The sequence below is a fragment of the Lontra canadensis genome, unplaced genomic scaffold (genome assembly GCF_010015895.1).
Source record: "Lontra canadensis isolate GAN:19392208 unplaced genomic scaffold, GSC_riverotter_1.0 scaffold4, whole genome shotgun sequence".
NCBI classification, from domain to species: Eukaryota; Metazoa; Chordata; class Mammalia; order Carnivora; family Mustelidae; genus Lontra; species Lontra canadensis.
Window position 1 is genome coordinate 735,099 of NW_022630998.1, and position 20,250 is coordinate 755,348.

At 37.6% G+C, this 20,250-nt stretch overlaps 1 protein-coding gene across 2 annotated transcripts in view; it reads left to right on the top strand.

The window, feature by feature from the left end:
- Window positions 1–728: 728 nt before the first annotated feature.
- Window positions 729–20,250, top strand: part of SNX2 (sorting nexin 2) — a 54,309-nt gene continuing 34,787 nt past the window's right edge. The window contains exons 1-2 of one of the 2 annotated variants that reach the window (XM_032844305.1): window positions 729–895; window positions 20,103–20,220. In XM_032844305.1, the coding sequence (XP_032700196.1) occupies window positions 788–895; window positions 20,103–20,220 (226 nt within the window). In that variant the 5' untranslated portion in view covers window positions 729–787. The remainder of the gene's footprint in view (window positions 896–20,102; window positions 20,221–20,250) is intronic. The other variant, XM_032844314.1, reaches the window with a different exon arrangement.

A 20,250-nucleotide genomic window follows, 5' to 3' on the forward strand; every position in this document is an offset into this window, starting at 1 on the left:
CTAGTAATTGGCAGAGGGATTTAAGTATCACGCTCTTGCCAATCATCTGATTTTCCTGTTATTTGCTCAGCCTTTCTCGTCTTTTATGCAGGAAAAGTATGTTGCGGTTCATGATGAAACTGGAGTAAACCTCACACAAGAAAGTATTCAGGGCATTTTTGTTACCTAGAGCTGCTCTGGCCAGTAGGTAGCCTCTAGCCCCATGCGGCTATTTAGATTTAAGTTAAATAAAATGTAAAACTCAGCTCCTCATAGTCGCGTGAAGGGGTCAGTGGTTACACTTGGCCAGCGGTTACTCTACTGATACAGAACACTTCCATCATGCCGGAGAGTTCTGTTGGACAACCTAAAGGTGTCTATTTCTCACCAATCCTCCGTCTTGCCCTCAGTGTGTGTATAATCCAAGCCCAAACTCTTCCACTTCCTAAAGCAGATTTGCAAAGTGGTAATCCCAGTTTTACAACTGGTAACACCGAGAAATCGTTTGAACTAGACGTGCTACGGAGGAGAAGGTAATAAACGCCCCAAAGCCTTCCACCCAAATCCGGCCAGCAAATGGGCGGAGAAAGACAACCCACCCAGAAGCAGAAGAGGAAGGAGAGGCAAAGGGGCGGAGCCGAGCGCAGCGCGCCCGGGGTGGGCGCCGTCACGAGGCCGGGGGCGGGGCCACGAGAGGCGGGCCCGTGGGTGGAGGGGGAGCAGGGCGGCCGGCGCGCCAGCACTGCCGTGCGTGCTCACGTGACAGGTCCGCGAGGCCCCGCTCGCGCAGTCGTCTGGACGAGCGAAGATGGCGGCCGAGAGGGAGCCTCCTCCGCTGGGGGACGCGAAGCCCACCGACTTTGAGGAGCTGGAGGACGGAGAAGACCTGTTCACCAGCACTGTGTCCACCCTCGAGGTGAGACTGCGTCGCCGTGGGTGCTGCGCTCCGCTACTGCCGCGAGTCTCACCTTTAGGTGCCTTTCCCCTGCCGGGACTTGTCCCTCCCCACCCCCCCGGGTTTGCAGGGACCTGCTCGGGGCGACACCTGTGACGCGGGTCCCACCTCAGGTACCTGTCAGCGGGCTGGAGCTTGGCCTGGACGGATAGGCTTCCTCGGGAGACCAGTCCGGGGGCCGGGGGCTGACCTGATCCTCTCTGGGGGGGCAGGGACCGGCCCGAGCATCTCAGCGCCCTTTCCCGGCTCAGCTGGCCTTCCTCCGTGTCACTTGCATCTCTTCTCCAGACCAGAAATGGGCTTTCCCTGAGTCCTGATAAACCTCACCACCCTCCTCCCGACGACCTCCGCACCCGCTTTGAAGAAGTGCTTGCTTTTCCCTTCCCAAGGGAGGGTGTGCCCCTGAAAGGAGAGAGCAGTGAACTGAGTGTTGAGTGGCCCTGGCTGTCCAGGGAGCGTGTGGATGCACTTTTCCCAGTTATGACCCTTCAGGGATTGCCGGTTCCCCTTGAGGGAGGTGCCTCAGTGTTCGACTGTTAAATGCATTTAACCGGTTTTGTCTTTAGTTCCTAGACTTTTTAAGAATAAGAGTGTTTAAAAAAAAAAAAAAGAACGAGGGTTTATAAAATATTAAGTTGAAGGGAGGGTGTAGTCCAGGAAAGTGCTGGTTGGTTGTTGGTTTTTTGTTGGTTTTGTTCTGTTTTGTGTTAAAGTTATCTCAGAGAAGTAAAAACAGATCCTCACTCCCTTTTTCCTCTTTTCTCGCATGGTCAGCGGTCTCTGCAGTTGAGTGTTCCTGTTTTTGTCAAAGGAAACACTGTTAACTGTATTGGCCTCCTAGATCCATTTCGGGTTTGAATTGCTTTGCATTTGGTGAGGGCGCCCACACCTCATAGCCCAGTTTTATGCGTGTATGTGTATTAAAATGTATGCAAATTGCCCAGAAGATTGTTTACCTTGGGCTGTATTTCCTTATAAAGTGCTTTTTAGTATGTTTTTTGGGGGGGGCTTGTGCAGCTAGACACTGAATCAATTGGAAATTACGGTAAAAGACCTTTTATTTGAAAATCATTTACTGGGAACTTCCGGGAACCACTTTCCACAGTGACCATACACTGCAAATTGTGTATACAGATTCTCGGTCAAACCCCACCTCCCCTCAGATTATGTGCTTCTTGGGGCTGGGGATAGTGCCTTGATCATATTTGTGTTCCTTCCAGTCCTGAATATTTCCATTTGGTAAATGTTTGCTGGATTCATTGTCAAAACATCATCTCCTAACAATTAGTAAAAATTGTCTTACATAACAGATTAACCTTTTGGGTTTAGTATCTTTTTAGCCCTTTATACTTACTGTATAACTATCTTAAAATGTAATGAGAGTGTCTGTGCAGGATCCTAAGACCTGTATTTCCTTGAGGGCTGCAGAGGTTTTCCACCAGCTTGGATCAAAACAAACTATTGACCTAGAGTAAACTTGACAATGTGAATACTAAGCATTCTGGTTAATTGAGGATTTTAGGAGTTGAGTAAAAGGAACTATAATCTATCTCCCAGTTGGTTGGGTCTTTTTAATAGGGTCTTTGCCTTTTTTTCCCCAATAAAAGTCTACAGAACTTTTGAGTATGAATCAATTTATCTTGGTTAGTACACGGTGAAAGTTATAAATAAAGTTGATTTTGATTGTTTATCCAAACGCTGTTTGTTATAGATTCATTCAGGTTATTAACTTTAAGGTAGTATAACTGAGATGTATAAATTCAGAATATTTTTGCTTTCCAAACTCTTACAGGAAGGATATATAGCACTGTTTTTTAGTATACCAAAAGTGCTGTAAGGGAATTTTTTTTTTTCCCCCCAGTAACTCCACTTTTGTTTTTTAGAAGTACTTCTCAAACCTCCTGTGTTGGAGAAACCAAGGGATTCTTGTTTGAAATGCAGATGCCCCTAGATCAGTGCTTTTCAGAGTTTATACATAAGTTACCTAGGGATCTTGTTAAAGTGCAAATTATGATTCTGTAGGGCTGGGAAAAGTCTGTTATGCATTTCTAAGAGACTCCTCATGACATTGCTTCTGGTCCACAGACAGTAATAAGTTCCCAAGCCCCAGATAATTCTGATGTAGATCATCTGCTTTGAATAGTTATTATCTAAGCTGTAAATTGAAAGACATATAAATTAATGTCTTTAATTAAAGAAAAAGTAAGTCCGAGTTTAAAAAATTATATATTTATGTAGAAACTTTTTCCTTTGAGGGCATTTGGAGGGAAAAAAATCAATTGAAATCCATATAGGTGAAATAAGATAATAGACATTTTCAGTGTCATCATTGTTAGGCTTGTAATGACCATACAACTTAGTGTATATTTTTAACATAGTATTAGACTTCTCTCATTTCATAATTAAGAACAGTAACATAAAGCCAAATTCAGTGAATGAAACATATTTAAAACTCTTAGTGTTTGTTATTGTTGTGACTATGAAACAAAAAATAGGCAGCAGCTGTCATAGGGGGCTGGGAAGAGAAAGAGAAGGAGAAAGAATCTAGTGAAACTTGTTCTTTTTGGTACCTGAGAGGCAAGGCTTTAAATGTTTAAGAATACTGCTTTTTCCTTAAATGATACAGCCCTAAGCTTAAAAGGTGCTTGCCCTAGAGTAGTATGGAGTAGTAAGATCACACCTTAAAGAAAATAATAAAGGGGTGCCTGTGTGGCTCAGTTACTTAAGTGTCTTCCTTTGGCTCCGGTCTTGATCCCAGGGTCCTGGATAACCCTGCTCAGCAGGGAGTCTGTCTCTCCCTCTGCGCATCCCCCCCTCCTAGAGCATGCACATTCTCTCTCATGCGTGCTCTCTCAAATAAATAAAATCTTTAATACAAAAATAAAGTTGGGAAATTTATATTATATGCCTTGTTCTCTATCTTAAACAGCTGTATTGAGGTATAATCTATGTACCACACAATTCATTCATTTAATGTGTACAATTTAATGGTTTTCTAGTACAGTCACAGATATGTGCACCCATCACCACAGTTAGTTTTAGAACATTTTCATCACCTCAAAATGAAACCCCGTACTTTTTAACTATGACCCCCATCCCCATTCCCCAAGCCTCTCTGTCCCCAGCCTTCAACAACCACTAACTAACTTTCTGTCTTTGTGGACTTCCCTGTTCTGGACTTTGTATGAATGAAATCATATAATATGTGGTTTTTCATGATTGGCTTCTTTCCCTTAGCATAATGTTTTCAAAGTCCTTTTTATAGAATGGGGTGGAATAATATTTCATGGCGTGGCTGTACCACATTTTATCTGTTCGTCAATTGATGGTCATGTGGATTGTTTCTACGTTTTGGCTGCTGTGAGTAATGCTGCAGTAAACGTTTGTGTACAAGTAGAATTACTGGGTCCTATAGTAACTGTACTACATTTAATCATTTGAATAATAGCCAGACTGATTTCCCAAAGAAGTGGCCACACCATTTTACATTTCCACCAGCCATGTGCGAGGGTACCAGTTTCTTCATACCCTCACCAACGCCTGTTAATAGGACTTTTTTTGGTTCTGTTCATCTTAACGAATATGAAGTGGTATCTTAGTGTGGTTTTGATTGCATTTTTTTGGTAACTGAAGATATTGCACATCTTTTCATATGCTTTTTGGCCATTTGTATATCTTCTTTGGAGGTATGTCTATTCAGATTCTTTGCTCATTTTTTTTTTACTTGAGTGGTTTATTACTGAGTTACAAGAATTCTTTATAAATTCTAGATACAAGTTACTTATTACATGCATAATTCATAGATATTTTCTCCCATTCTCTGGGTTCCTTTTCATGTTCTTGATGGTGTCCTTAACAATTTTAAAAATCATTTAGCAAGGTCCAGATTATTTTTAAAATTTTGTTTCTCATGCTTTCACTGTCATGTTTAAGAGTCCCCTGTCAAATCCAAGGTCATGAAGATTTATGTGTATGTGTTCTAATGAGAATTTTTTGATTTTGGCTCTTACTTTTGGGTCTTTGATCATTTGAGTTAGTTTTTGTGTATGGCATGAAGTAGGGTCCACCTTTATTTTTTTGCACGTGGCAGTTCAGTTGTCCGAGCACCATTTGTTGAAAAAACTATCCTTTCCCCATTTGAGTGGTTTTGGCACCATTGTTGAAAATCGCTTGACCATAGATGTTCATACCTGGTTCTCGTACTAACCTCAAATAGAAGGGTCAGTTGAAGTTAAGATGAGGACCATAGTCTGGTCAGTTGTGCATATGATAGAGATTATAGAGCATTTCATATTCAATATCTAGATGGTCTTAAAACTCCTTTTCTCTGTTGTGCTCAGAAGACATCTTACTTCATTGACTCCAGCAGATACTTGGGTATTTACCCTCTGCTGTACCGTTTAGGTGATAATCGTAGTGCAAATATCAGCGAACTATTGCAAATCTTGGAGGACAAAAAATCTCCAGTGGAGAAGAAAGAAGTGTACGGAAAACTCATACAGGTTGTGATTATATGGTCTGAAGATGCATTTGTTTTCAGTGGAAGTACCAATGAAACATTGGGGAGATTCTAATTCCTTTCAGTGTTCCTGATACATAGTAGATGAACAGTAAATGCATCTCTTGGCTGGGAGAAGCTCACTGAAGAGGTAATATTTAAGAGAGACCTTGAAAGGGTGATGTAGTTTCAAAGTGGGAGAATAGCAGGTCTCACTCGAGGGTCAGTCCATTGTCTAGGAAACCATAAAAAATTGTGTGAGTGGCTGAATATGGGGCGTTATATGTTTACTACGGGTGAGATTGTGAAGGGCTTTGGAATTTGTTACGTAGGTGGGTGAGATCTATGAAAGATTTTGATGGCAGTTACCGTGATCACCTGGGAAGATAAACGTGCTAGCAGTCTGAGAGGAGATTTTGAGTGGAAGGTATTACTGGTAGGTTGATGAGTTGGAGGCTATTTTAAGCCTGAAGTTAAAGACCTCAAGAAGCAAAGCACAAATAATAAAGGAGAAAAGGAAATTGATAGAACAGTAGCTAAAAAGTTAGACATCTAAAGACATCATTTTATGTCTCCCTCTCGTGAGGTGATTCTTAGACAAAGGAATTTTAAGTTTCATTTCACTTAGGGTTATATTAAACCAGTGAGGAGAACGCCAAGCAGTTAGAAATGCTGGGTGGGCTAGAAATGTTGATTTAGGAATCTCATAAATTTGTTGAATGATTACATTAAATCAGATTGTGGACATCTAGTCCCTGCCCTAGGGAGTATAGGAAAGGAGTCAGTGTAATAAACATAGCTGTGTGAACAGACACCTGCAATACCAGGTGATCCATGTGTAATTGAAATGCACCCATGGCACAAAAATGGTACGGAAGACTGGAGTGACTTAATTGCATAGAAATGATCTTTGATATTCTGAACGTGGGTGAAATTATGAGGAGAGAATAAGCAGAGTAAGACAAGGGACTGTTGATGAAGAGCTACTAAATTAGTATGTACTGTGCTTTTGCAATAGGTACTAATAGTGCATAAGTTGTTTTCTTAATTCTGTTTTCTGATCTCTGGGTAGTCCTCCAACTTTAAATGTACTCATTTTTCTGAAAATTCCAATGTGAGTTACCTTTGTTTCAGAGAAACATTTTATGATCAGGTGTTAAAAGGAGGTGAGCACTGAAAATTACTAAAAATTTTTTTGAAGCAGTAGCACTCAAGTTGACCAGTTGCCCTTAAAAACCATTAAATTTGAGGATTTTAGAATGAACTATTTTTGTGCCTCTAAAAAATGTTATTAAATGAAGTTGCTTGAGATAGAGTTACTTTTCTGTAGACTTTTTTCTTAAAAAGAATAAAATTGGCCTTTAGTGTAATTTTACAAGTACCCACTTTCCTACAAAATGGAATGGTGTTTTTTGGTTTTGTTTTAGGTTTTTTTGGTTTTGGTTTTGGTTTTGGTTTTTTCCCCTTCTGTGATGGTAGTTTTTACTTGGGGCAAAATTAACCTCAATTTAGTAAAATTCACTACCACCTTAATCAAGATACAAAATACTTTTATCACCTAAAAAAATTCTCTCACATGGTTAACACTTCTCGTTCCTAATCGCTGGCAACCACTATTCAGTTAGATGGAATCATACAGTGTGAAACTTTTTGAGTCTAGCTTCTTTAATTTAGCCTAAAGTATCTGAGACTCAGCTGTTGTTTCCTGTTATCAGTAGTTCATTACTTTTTTATTGCTGAATTTAGTATTCCATTGTAAGTGTAGCACAGTTGTTTGTTGTTGAAGGACTGTTCTGTTGTTTCCAGCTTCAAGCATTAATGAGTAAAGCCAATATAAACATTTTTGTGCAGGTTTTTGTATGAACACCGTTTTCATTTCTTGTGGGTGAATATTTGGAAGTAGGATTGTTGGGCTGTATGGTAAGTACGTTTGAATTTGTAAGAAACTGCTATACTTGTGCCAGAATGATTCACAAGAGGTGAAGTCACTTGCTTTTAGTCCCATAAGTTAATGGCTGTAGTAATAATAAAACTCAAGAACATACCCATTAGAACACTGTTGTCCAAGTCTGAGATTCGTTAATCTATGGTTTCATTTTCTAGAAAGTATGATGCTTCAGTATAAAAGCATGTCACTCTATTTCCTGGTATCATAAAAGTTATTTTAATACAGAAATTTTACCCTTATTCAGAGTCATACTTTGTATGTATTATTGAATGTTTGAATATTGAAAGCTTGCCCCAGGGAACCTTTTGTGCAGCTAGATTTGGTTTAGTCTCTGGTCAGGTTTCTATCCATTCCATCTTTGAAATCTAATGAAATTATAAAAGATCCAAAGGAAGGAAGGGAAAGAAAGCAAAGAAACCGCCAGACTCTTCCAAATCAGATGTATTATTACATTCCCATAGCAGTGAATGAGAATACTAGTTGTTTGACATCCTGTCTGCACTTGTTAGTGTCAGTTTTGATTTTAGGTAGTGGTAAGCTTTAGGGGGGATTACATTGTCTTGAAAGAAGTGATTGTTAAATTGTCAAGAATTTGGAAACTGGTTATTAAACACAGCCGTTGTTAAAAATAAGTTCCACAAACATATTTAAATGAATTATATTAAAAATGAAGGTGGGTCGCCTGAGCGGCTCAGTTAAACAGCTCACTCTTGATTTTGGCTCAGGTGGTGATATCCAGGGTCCTGGGATCAAGCTCAGTGTCAGGCTCCGCACTCAGTGGGGAGTTGGCTTCAGGATTCTCTCTGCTTCTGCCCCTCCCTTCACTCACTGGCTCACTCTCTCTAAATAAATAACGTTGAAATCTTCTCTCTCGAAGACGTGGTCTCTCTCTCTCCCTCTCTCAACATTTACCAGCATACCAATGATTTTTAGCCCTCTCACAGGTTTGTAGTGTTAACTCATTATAGTTCTAATATACATTCTGTAATGATGAGTGATGTTGAGGTCTTCATATGCATATTCACTGTCTGAAAATCATGTTTGGTGATGTCCTTTCACATCTGTTGCCTATTTAAAAAGTTGGATCTCCTCATTGAGTTTTGAGAATTCCTCATGTATTCTCAGTACAGATCCTTTGCCAGATGTATGTTTTGCAGATATGCTTATCCAAACTGTGGCTTGTCTTTTTATGCTGTTAAAATCACTTTTTACAGACCGAAAGTTTGTTACTAGATGAAGTGTAAGTTACCCTTTTGTTGTTGATTGTATTTTAGATTTCACCTGTGAAATTCTTTCTTAATGCTAACCCAAGGTTACAAAGGTTTTATGTTTTCTTCTAGAAGTTTTATTAATTTTAGCTTTTACATTTAGGCCTAGGATTCAGTTAATTTACATGCGCATTCAAGTTATTTTTTTTTGCATATAGATATCCAGTTCCAGCCCAATTATTGAAAAATAGTCACCCCGTTAAGGTTTGTTTTATGGATCAAAATCTGGTCTTTGTGGTAAATATTATGTTTGCACTCCAGAAGGTTATATAGAGTCAGATGTGGATGGGTGGAGTGTTCTGTAAATGCTATTTCAAGTTGTTTGGTTGTATTTTTCAATTTTTACAGTATTGTCAATGAATCTCATATGCTTTATGGCAAGTTACGCTAGAATTGAAAAGTTTCTTGATGAGTTGTCTTTGAACCTTTCTTAAAGGTTTTGATCTTTTTTGATCTTTTTTAAAGATCAGTTGAGCATATATATGTGTATACATCTGTTTCTGGACTCCATTCTATTTCACTGATCTACTGACTCTTTACCAGTTGTATGCTGTCTTACTGTAACTGAGTCTTGAAATTAGTAATGAGTCCATTGACTTTTTTTTTCTTTTCAAAATTGCTTTCCCATTTCTACTTCTTTTGCCTTTCCATGTAAGTTTAGAATCAATTTATTGATTCCTACCAAAACTTCCACCTCGTATTTTGATTTGGTATTGTGATGAGTCCATAGATTAGTCTGTGGAGAATTAACATATTAACAGTATTGAGCCTTCAAGTCATAGGTTTACTATTTTTTTTTAAATTTTACTATTTTTTACACACAGCCAGAGAGGAAAACACAAGCGGGGGGTGGGGCAGAGGGAGAGAGAGAAGCAGGTATCCCACAGAGCAGGGAGCCTGATGCAGGGTTCCATCCCACTTGGATCATGACCTGAGCCAAAGGCACAGGCCTAACAACTGAGCCACCCAGGTGCCCCTAAGCCATAGGTTTACTGTTTCTTTCCATTTTTTTCTTGTTTACTTGATTTTTTTCATCTGTGTTTCAGCATACCAATCTAGCACATATTTAGTTAGTTCATACTTATTTCCTGGCTTCTTTTTACATTTGTTTGTTGGTGGTATATTTACCCTCTATCCAGCAACTGTACTAAACACTCATTAGTTCTAGTAGGTTTTTTGGAGAGTCCATGGGATTTTCATGTATTTAATCCTACTGTTAGTGATTTGGAGTTTTATTTCTTTGTTTCCTGTATACCTTAATGTAGTAGCTAAGACCATCAGTATAATATTGGATAGGAGTGGTAGAAGTGGTTCCATTTTCTTCCTTTTTGTGAACTTAGGAGGGAAATATTCTTTATACATACGATGTTATCTGGTAAGTTTTTTTTATTTTTAAAGGTTTTATTTTTAAATAATCTCTCCACCCAACATGGGACTTGAACTCAAAACTGAGATTCAATGTCGCATGTTCTACCAGCTGAGACAGCAAGGTGTCCCTTAGGTTTTTTTGTTTTGTTTTGGTTTGGTTTGGGTTTTGTTTTTGTTTTTGTAGATGTCCTCCACCAAGTTAAAGAAGTTCTGTTCTTAGTTTTCTGGTATTTTGTATTCATGAATGGAGGCTGGTAGATACTAGATTCTTTTTCTGTTTATTAAGATGATTGTGTAGTTTTCTTCTTAGGTTAATGATAACATGGATTATATTGCTTGATTTGAAAACACTAAATAAACCTTGCCTTCCTGGGATAAGCCCATCACAGTCATAAATGTACTTATTTTCCTTTTTATATGTTGCTGCATTCAGTTTGATAGTATTTTGTTTGGGCTGCTATGTCTGTTACAGTAGATATTTGTGCAGTATTTTCTTTTATGTGTAATATCTTTGATTTTGGTACTGGAAATACTGGTTTCATTAAGGGAATTGGAGAGTGTTCATTCCTCTTCTGTGTTCTGGAAGAGGTTGAATGGAATTAGTCTTACTGTCTTCTTTAAAGGTTGATGGGACTCACTAGTGAAATCATCTGAGCATGTAGTTTTGTTTTTGGAAGACTTCTAACTTCAAATTCATTATCTTTAATAGATACAAGGTGATTTCTTGTTGAACTTCTGTAGTATGGGTTTTTCAAATAATTTGCCCATTCAGTCTAAGTTGTGAAATTTATGGGCATAAAGTTTTTCATAATACTCTTTTTTATCCTGTGACCATGTTTGTGGGGTTCTGTGGGTGTTGCCCCTGCCTTTTCACTCCTGGCATTGACAATATATGTCTTCTGTTTATGTATTCATTTATTTTAGTCTCTCTAGAGAATATCTTGGGATCTTTTCAAAGAATCCGCTTTTGCTTGATTTTTTTTTTCTCTTGTTCGTGGAGGCTTAAATCATTGATTTGAAACTTGGTGGTTTTTTATTTGCTTGTTTTGTTTTGTTTTTGAGTATTAGCTATATATTTCTTTGTAAGCACAGCTTTAGCTGTATCCCACGAATTTTAATGCTGTGTTTGTTTTCATTCAATTTAAACTACGCTCTAGTTTCCCTTCTGACATACTGTTTGACCTGGGGGTTATTTAGAAATGTGTTAATTTCCAAAATTTGGGGATTTTCTCAATATGTCTCTGTCATTTCTACTTTAATTTGATTGTGGTTAGAAAATGTTTTGTGATTTTAGTACTTTTAAATGTGTGAACATTTGTCTCATGGCCCAGAATATGGTCTCTTATGGTGAATATTTTGTATGTGCTTGAAATGAATGTATATAATCTGATGATGTTATTTTTGAAGTGTTGTATAAATGTTAAGTCAAGTTGGTTAAAAGTTTTTCCAGGTCTGCTCTATCTTGCCTTGCTACCTTTCTATTCTTTTTTTTTTTTTTTTTTTTTTTTTTTTTAAGATTTTATTTGTTTGTCAGATTGAGAGGGAGAACACACAAGCAGGCAGGGTGGCAGGCAGAGGCACTCAATCCCAGGACCCTGGAATCATGATCTGAGCCTAAGACAGTGGCTTAACCAACTGAGCCACCAGGTGTCCCATTAACTGTCTATTCTATCAATTACTGAGAGAAGAGTGATGAAGTCTCCAAATATAATTGTTGATTTTTAATTTGTTATTTAATTACTTTTAGTTCAGTTTCATCTTCATATTGAAGCTCTGTTGTTAGACACAGGCTTAACATTGTTATGATTTCTTCATAAATTGGTAATGCTTTTATCCTATGACGTCTCTCTTCATTGCTGATAATACTCGTTATTGGAAGTTTATCTGATATTTATGTAGCACTCCATCTCTTTTTTGATTGTTTGCATGACATAGTTTTTCCATTCTTTTACTGTTAACTATCTGTGTCTTTAAAGTATGTATTTTGTAGGCAGCATATTGTTCTGTATTGCTATCTTTATATCTAGTCTAGCTACCTCTGCCCTTTAATTGGTGTGTTTAATGTAATTATTGGTGTAACTGGATTAGATGTACCATTTTATTTTCTGTTTTTCCCATTCCCCTTTTCTTCCTTCTTTTGTATTAATGTCTGTAAGTGTTTAATTTTAATTTATCTAATGGATTTTTTGCTTTATCTTCCCTTCCTCTTATAAATATATATATACTTATGTATATTTGTTTATGACATATAACTATATTTTAATATATATTTATATATGTATGTGGTTACTGTAAGGATTATAAAATACATACCTAATAATTTACCATCTAATTAGAGTTAAAATTATACTCTACAAATAAAATGTAGATCCTTATAACCATTTACCTCTCCTTCCTCTATGTTTTTAGTTTTTCACATATATCTCCATACATTGAAAAACTTACCAGACAGTGTTATAATTTTTGGTTTCTTAGTCATACACATTTTTAATAATGTAAGAGAAGAAAAATGGTCTATTATATTTCTCCAGTTAGTTAATTCTTTCTGTGATTCTCACTGTATTCCTGAAGACCCAAATTTATGTTAACTCTTATCATGTATCTTCAGGCTAAGATTGTCTTTTGGTCCCCCCTACCCTTTTTTTTTTTTTTTTTAAAAAAAAAAAAAACAACTGGCCTAGTGATGATAGGTCCCTATAGTATTCTTTCATTTGAGAATATCTTTATTCCATCTTTGTTCCTGGAAGATATTTTTGCTGGGTATAGGAATTATGTTGACTTTTTTTTTTTTTAAACATTGTGGAGATATTGTGCCACTGTTGTCATCTCTAATTTCTCATGAGAAATATACAGTCTTTGTAATTGTTTCCCTGAATGTAACTTTTTTTTAGCTACTTTAAGTTTTTTTTTTTTTAACTCTGTTTTTTCATCTGCTTTTTATGATGTGGCTGGATAGGATTTTCTTTGAAGTTGTCTCAAATCTGTAAATTTAGGTATTTCAACAAATTTGGGACTTTTTAAAAATTTTATTTGATAGATCACAAGTAGGTGGAGGGGCAGGCAGAGAGCGAGGGGGAAGCAGGCTCCCCATTGAGCAGAGAGCTCGATGGGATGCAGGGCTTGATCCAGGACCCCGGGATTATAACCGGAGCTGAAGGCAGAGGCTTAACCAGCCACCCAGGTGCCCCAAGGGACTTTTAGCTATCATTTATTGAAATATTTTTGTGTACTTCTCTAGGAGTCCATTGAGGTCAGTGTTAGACTTTTTAAAATTGTCTCACAGTTCCTGCCTTTGTTTTCCCTCTATTATTCAGATTGGATATTTTCTAATGATTTTTCTTCAAGTTCACTGACTTTTTCTGTCAGGAATTGTAAAGAGTCTGAAATTCTATGTTTCTTCTAAGCTAACAAATTAACTTGGAAGACTTGATTAAGCACTTTTACTCAAAACATAGCAAGCAGCATGAATATCATGTTTGTGATAATTTCCCCTATCTCTTTCTTGATGGGATGGTGTGATAGGAATAGGAGTGGGGAGATTAATATTGCATCTGCCTTTGGTTTGTGTCGCAGCTATAGAACCTGAGCTTAGGGAACCCAGATCATTATAAGAGGCAATAAGTGTGCCTATTCTTTGCTCCACAGGAAACATTGTCTTTATTAGAATGGACACCAAACAAATCCAGTCTTTGGGAAAGAGACACTGACCTCTGTTTTCTAAGGCTATTTCCTAGAAACGTGGCCTTCTGTCAGAGTTGTAGCTGCCTGCACTGGGCACACACTCTTGCTCAGCTTGAGGTCACTCTTAGGGAAAAGCAGTGAAAGAAAGGAGGGAAGATACTAATGAGGATTTCTGTCCCCCTTCTTCACATTTGTATGTAGGTCCTCTTTTCCTGGTTCAGCTGGCCAGAAAAGTAGATTTTCTCTTGGGATTTTAGCTGTCAATGCTGTCATCATTGCAGGTTTTGTGCATCTAGCCACTGAATTTGGCCTCAGGGCAGAGCCAGGAAAGAAAATGAGGTAGGAAGAGGAAGAAAAGAAATTTTTCCACTAGCATTCTCTTGGTAGCAGGGGCCTTGTGTTATAATTAAAAGATAAAGATTTTTCTCAGAGTGATTGCTGCACACACTACTAGACTAGTTCTACAATTGGAGCCATTCTCAGGAAACGCTGAAAGAGATTAAAGAAGGGGGGAAAATCATAAAATTAACCCTCACATTTTGTCTCCTTACCCAGTCTATCTGCCGTTATTTAATTTAAGTCTTTGTTTTTTGTATTCTGTTCAAATCTTTTAGTGCTAATCAGTGGGAGAGAAAGGTATGGTAGTATATCTGTATAACACCACCAAATGCTGGCAGAAGGAACTCTCATTCACTGCTGGTGGGAATGCAAAATGGTACAGCTAGTTTGACAGATTGGCAGTTTCTTATAACTTACTCTTACATAGTCCGGTAATCACTTACTCTCTTTAAGTATTTATCCAGAGAAGCTGAAGATTCATGTACACACAAAAAACAGCACACGATGTTTACAGCAGCTTTATTCATAACTACCAAAACTTGGAAGCAACCAAGATGTCCTTCAGTAGGTTAATGGGTAAATAAACCGGTACGTCAAGTCAGTGGAATGTTATTCAGCACTAAAAAAAGAAATGTGTTATCTAGCCATGAAAAGACACAGAAAACTCAAATGCGTATTACTCGTTAAAGCACCCTGCCTAAAAAGATTACTTATCATAAGATTCCAACTATATGATATTCTGGAAAATGCAAAACTGTGAAGATAGTAAAAAAAAATCAGTACATTAGAAGGGAAGAAGGGGCGAATTAGAGCACACGTGATTTCTGGACAGTGAAACTACCTCGTGTAATAGCATGAGGGTGGATACACATCATGTCATTACACACGTGTCCAAGCCCACAGCACATAAAACACCATATACTATAAACTTTGGTAATTAAAATATGTCATTGTAGATTCATATATTGTAACAAATGTACCATACCACTCAGGTGGAGGAAGTTGGCAATGGGGGATTTTTGAGCGTTCTAATGTGTATAGATACACTATCATGAGGTGTTGTGAAACCTTTTTAATTTGCATTTTCCCTGTTGATAAATGCTGTGGGGCATCTTTTCACTTTTCTTCCAGTCTGTGGCTTTTTTATTTTCTTGACAGTATTTTTCACAGAAAATTTTAATTTTAATGAAGTTTATCAATTTTTTCTTTAATGGAGTGTGCCTTTGTTAATGTATCTAAAAACTGCCAAATCCAGGGTCATCTAGATTTTTCTCCTGTTACCATCTAGGGATTTTATACTTTTGTGTTCAATTTTTAGGTATGTAATCCATTTTGAGTTGATTTCTGTGAAGGGTATAAAGTCTCTGTGCAGATTCATATTTTTGCATGTAAATGTCTAGGCCAACACTTTTTGCTGAAGAGACTCTTTTTTTCTCTATTGTGCTCTTTGTTTATTTGTCAGAGATCTGTTGACTGTATTTATATGGGTCCATTTTGGGGCTTTTCTGTTCCATTCATCTATATTTTCACCAGTACCACATTATGTTGATTACTATAAGGCTGAAGTCAAGTAGCTTCAGTCCTCCAATTTTATTCTTTTTCCTCAGTGTTCTTTTGGCTATTCTGGGTCTTTTGCCTCTCTGAATAAACTTTAGGATTTTATTGATATCCACAAAATAATTTTCTGGAATTATCAAAATTCCATCATCAGATACATCAGATCTCTATATCAAGTTGGGAAGAACTGACATCTTGAAAGTATTTAGTCTTCCTATTTGTGAACATGCAGTATCTCTCCATTTATTTAGCCATTGAGTTCATTCATCAGAGTTTTGGATTTTTTCTCATGTAGATCTTGTATATATTTTCTTAGATTATACCTAAGTATTTCATTTTTGGGGGTGCAAATGTAAATGTTAACATTTTGAACTTGAAATTCTGTTTTCATTAATGCTGTGTAGGAAAGTAATTAACTTCTGCTGTAAGTGCTTAGTAGTTCTGGGAGGTTTTTTGTTTGGATTTTCTACTTAGACACTGATATAATTTCTGAACAAAGGCAGTTTTATTTTTTCCTTCCCAATTTGTATACCTTTATTTTCCTTTTCTTGTCTTACCACATTGGGTAGAACTTTCAGTACAGTGTTGAAAAGCAGTGGTAAGGGTTGATGTCCCTGTTTTATTCCTGATCTTAGTGGGAAATCTTCTAGTTTCTAACCATTAACTTTGATGTAGGGGACGCCTGACTGGTTCAGTGCATAGAGCATGTGACTCTTGATCTCAGGGTTGTGAGTTCAGGCCCCACACTGAGCATGGAGCTTTTTTTTTCTTTTTTTAAAAGCTTGCTTGCTTGCTTGCTTGCTCGCTTTTTCTCTCTTTCTTTCTTTATCAGAGAGAGAGATCCTGTACACACAAGCAGGGGAAGTGGCAGGCAGAGGAAAAGCAGGCTCCCCGCTGAGTAAGGAGCCTGATGCAGACTCAGCCCTAGGACTCTGGGATCATGACCTGAGCCTAAGGCAGTCACTTAACCCACTGAACCACCCAGGCATCCTGTGGAGCTTACTTTAAAAAAAAAAAAAAAAAGTTGATGTAGGTTTTTATAGCTATTGTTTCTTAACTTGATAAGGTTCCCCTGTATTTTTAGTTTGGTTAGAGTTTTTATCATGCACGGTTGTTGAAACTACTCTGCTCCATTTTTATGTAGATGTGTTGTAGGCTATTTCAAATTTTTCAGTATTATAGATAATCTCATTGACAAACTTGGGAACAATTCTTAGGCATATTCATAATTATTTTCTTGGAATTCAGTTAACAGATAGTCATTGAGCGTTTGTGGCCCGGAACGGAGTAAAAAATTAGTAAACAAAAGAAGATAGTCTCCTTTCCTTATAGAGTTTGTAATTTATAAACAGTTAATAATTATAGTGTGGTAAGAGAAATTATGATAGGGGAAGTAGCTATTCTGTGGGAGCATGTAGGCCATTCCCCTAACCAGACTCAGCTAGAGGTGAGGTTGAGGTTGTCAGAAACATCTTCCAGAAGAAAAAATGTATAAGCTTAGTTATTTTTAAATTCCTTCAAATGAAATTGCTATGGTAAATTAGGAGGCCCACCTTTGTGAGAGTTGGAGACTGTAAGAATGAGGCTTCAAAGAGAAAAAACAAACACCTTCCCTTTAAATTCTATAAAGAATTGAAACTGGGGTGGGGTGGCTCAGGTGGTTGAGCATTGGACTTGGTTTCAGCTCGGGTGTGATCTCCCAGTTGTGAGATTGAGCCCCACATCGGGCTCTGTGCTCAGCGTGAAGTCTGCTTCAAATTCTCTCTCCCACTCGTACCCTTCTCTCTCTCCCAAATAAATAGATACAATCTTTTTGTTTAAAAAAAAAAAAAAAAAAAGAATTGAAACTTTCTGAAAGGTGTTGAGAGGAGCACCTGGGTGGTTCAGTTAAGTGTCAGTTAAGTGTCTGCCTTCAGCTCAGGTTATGATGTCCTGGGATCGAGCCCTGCATTGGGCTCCCTGCTCACCGGGAAGCCTGCTTCTCCTGCTCCCACTCCCCCTGCCTGTGTTCCCTCTCTGGCTGTCTCTCTGTCAAATAAATAAATAAAATATTTTTAAAAAGAGAGAGAGAGCTATTAAGAAATGTCATTATGCCATAGAGGATAGATTACTTAAAAAGCTTGAGAAAATCTTAAGAATTAGGAATGACTTCAAAAGAGTATCCTAAAAAAGTTTACTAATCATAAAAAGAAAAATTGATTATTTATCTTTAGTAAAATTAAGAGTTTCTGTTCATCTAAGTCCACTATTGAGACAGTGGGTTGGGGGTGGGCAGCTGGCTGCCTTAGTCAGTGGAGCATGGGACTCTTAATCTCACGGTTGTAGATTCAAGCCCCACATTGGGCATAGAGATTACTTAAAAATAAAAGTTTTAATAAAAAAAAAAAAAAAGAAAGTTGAGGAGTGCCTGGGTGGCTCAGTGGGTTAAAGCCTCTGCCTTCGGCTCAGGTCATGATCCCAGGGTCCTGGGATTGAGCCCCGCATCAGGCTCTCTGCTCAGCGGGGAGCCTGCTTCCTCTTCTCTCTCTCTCTGCCTGCCTCTCTGCCTACTTGTGATCTCTCTCTGTCAAATAAATAAAAAATAAAACCTTAAAAAAAAAAGGTTGAAACACAAGCCACTGATTGGAAGAAATTACATATCTCGCAAAGAACTTGTCTCCAGAATACATAAATAATTTGTACAAGTCACTAAGATCTATAGCAAAATGGGCAAAATACTTGATCAGACTTTTCACAAAAGAGGCTTATCAAGGGGTGCCTGGGTGACTTAGCTGGTGAAGTGTCCGACTTTTAGTTTTGGCTCAGTTTGTGATCTCAGGGCTGTGGCATTGAGCCCTGCATCAGGCCCTGTGCTCCATGGAGTCTGCTTGAGATCCTCTATCCCTTGCCCCCTCTATCCATATGCATGTGTGATCTCTCTCTAAATAAATGAATAAAACCTTTTTTGAAAAAGGGGATAGTGGGGGGGGAGGCGCCTGGGTGGCTCAGTGGGTTAAGCCTCTGCCTTTGGCTCAGGTCATGATCCCAACATCCTGGGATCGAGCCCCACATCGGGCTCTCTGCTCAGCAGGGAGCCTGCTTCCCCCTCTCTCTCTGCCTGCCTCTCTGCCTACTTGTGATCTCTATCTGTCAAATAAATAAATAAAATCTTTAAAAAATAAATAAAAAAAGGGGGGATAGTTAATCTTTCAGCCATTTGCCATGAGAAATTGCTGGGCATCGTTGTTCGGCAGGGAAATGAAGATTAAACACTAGATACTCTGAAGTGTACCACCATAATGTCTAAACTGGAAAAGATGGAATATTTTCAAAATGTTGACAAGGATGTGGAACAATTGGTATTTTCATATGTTGCTGGTAGGAGTGTAAATATGCAGCCACTTTAGAAGATTGTTTAGTGATAGCTTCTAAAGCAAAAATGTTCACCTATCCTGTCATCTAGTTTTTCTACTCATACATACCAAACACAAATTTGTTCACATGTTTATTAAAAGATACATATAGTAGGAAGTTTATACAGTGTTGCTGATTGTGGTACAAAACTCAAATAGCCATCAATAATAGAATGGATCGATTGAAGTATATTTACACAATGGAGTATTTTGCAGCCACAAGAATATGTGATACATTAGTACACACAACAGTATGGAAGTATCTTGAGTATATAACATCAAGAACAAAAACAAAATGTATTCTGTGTGATTCTACTTTTATGAAGAACAGAAACGGAAAACTAATGCATGCTGATAGAAGCTTCGGTGGAGAGAGGATAAAGAATTAGAGTAGAGTTTCTGGGGTTGATGATAATGTTCTTTCTGGATCTGGATCAGTTTGATTTCTAAAAAATCCCTAGCTGTATGCTTTTGACATACACACTGTCATTTTTATGTGATTTTTTTTTAAAGCATTGGTTTTAACTATTAGAAGAAAACTATAATAAAGCTAAAAGATTCATAGTCTCGTAGTCTTATGTTGGTCATTACACTTTAAGGTTAAGAAGTACAAAAAACAGCCCGAAAGTTCAGTTGAAATGTAAATGTTGGGGAGGAGGGCATTTTTTAAGTTTTAAACCATGGAAATTTTATAATAGTTGTAGTGTTAATTCAACTAGTGTTAAACTTTTCAGTTACAGTAAAGGAATACTTTGAACTTCTTATACCTGCAATATGTTTTCAAGATGTGATTTTTTTTTTTACTTTTATAAAATAATCAGTGTTATTTTATATGGCTGTAAAGCATTAAATTTTTGTTAATTATAACAACATGACAAAATTATTATCTTCAAAGGGATGACTGAAAAAGATTTTTTTACTCTTAAGTGACTTTTGTTAAGAAGGAAAATGAATAAAAATGTGGTTTTGGTTTATTCTTACCCTTAGAGGAGGTACTATGAGTGGCTGTTCTTGTTCTTTTTTCCCTTTTTATTAAGAGAATGTTCTATTTCTATAATCTATAGAGATATAATAGTTAAACATACTAATCCATCATCTATTATTGTTTTTTTAACAGTCAAGTCCATCATCTCCAGAACCAGCCAGTTTTAATGCAGAAGATGTCAGTACAAACTCCAATGGCCCGAAACCTGCAGCGGTGGTGCTAGATGATGACAGAGAAGACCTTTTTGCAGGTAATTGTGAATATCTTTATTTTTTTAGGA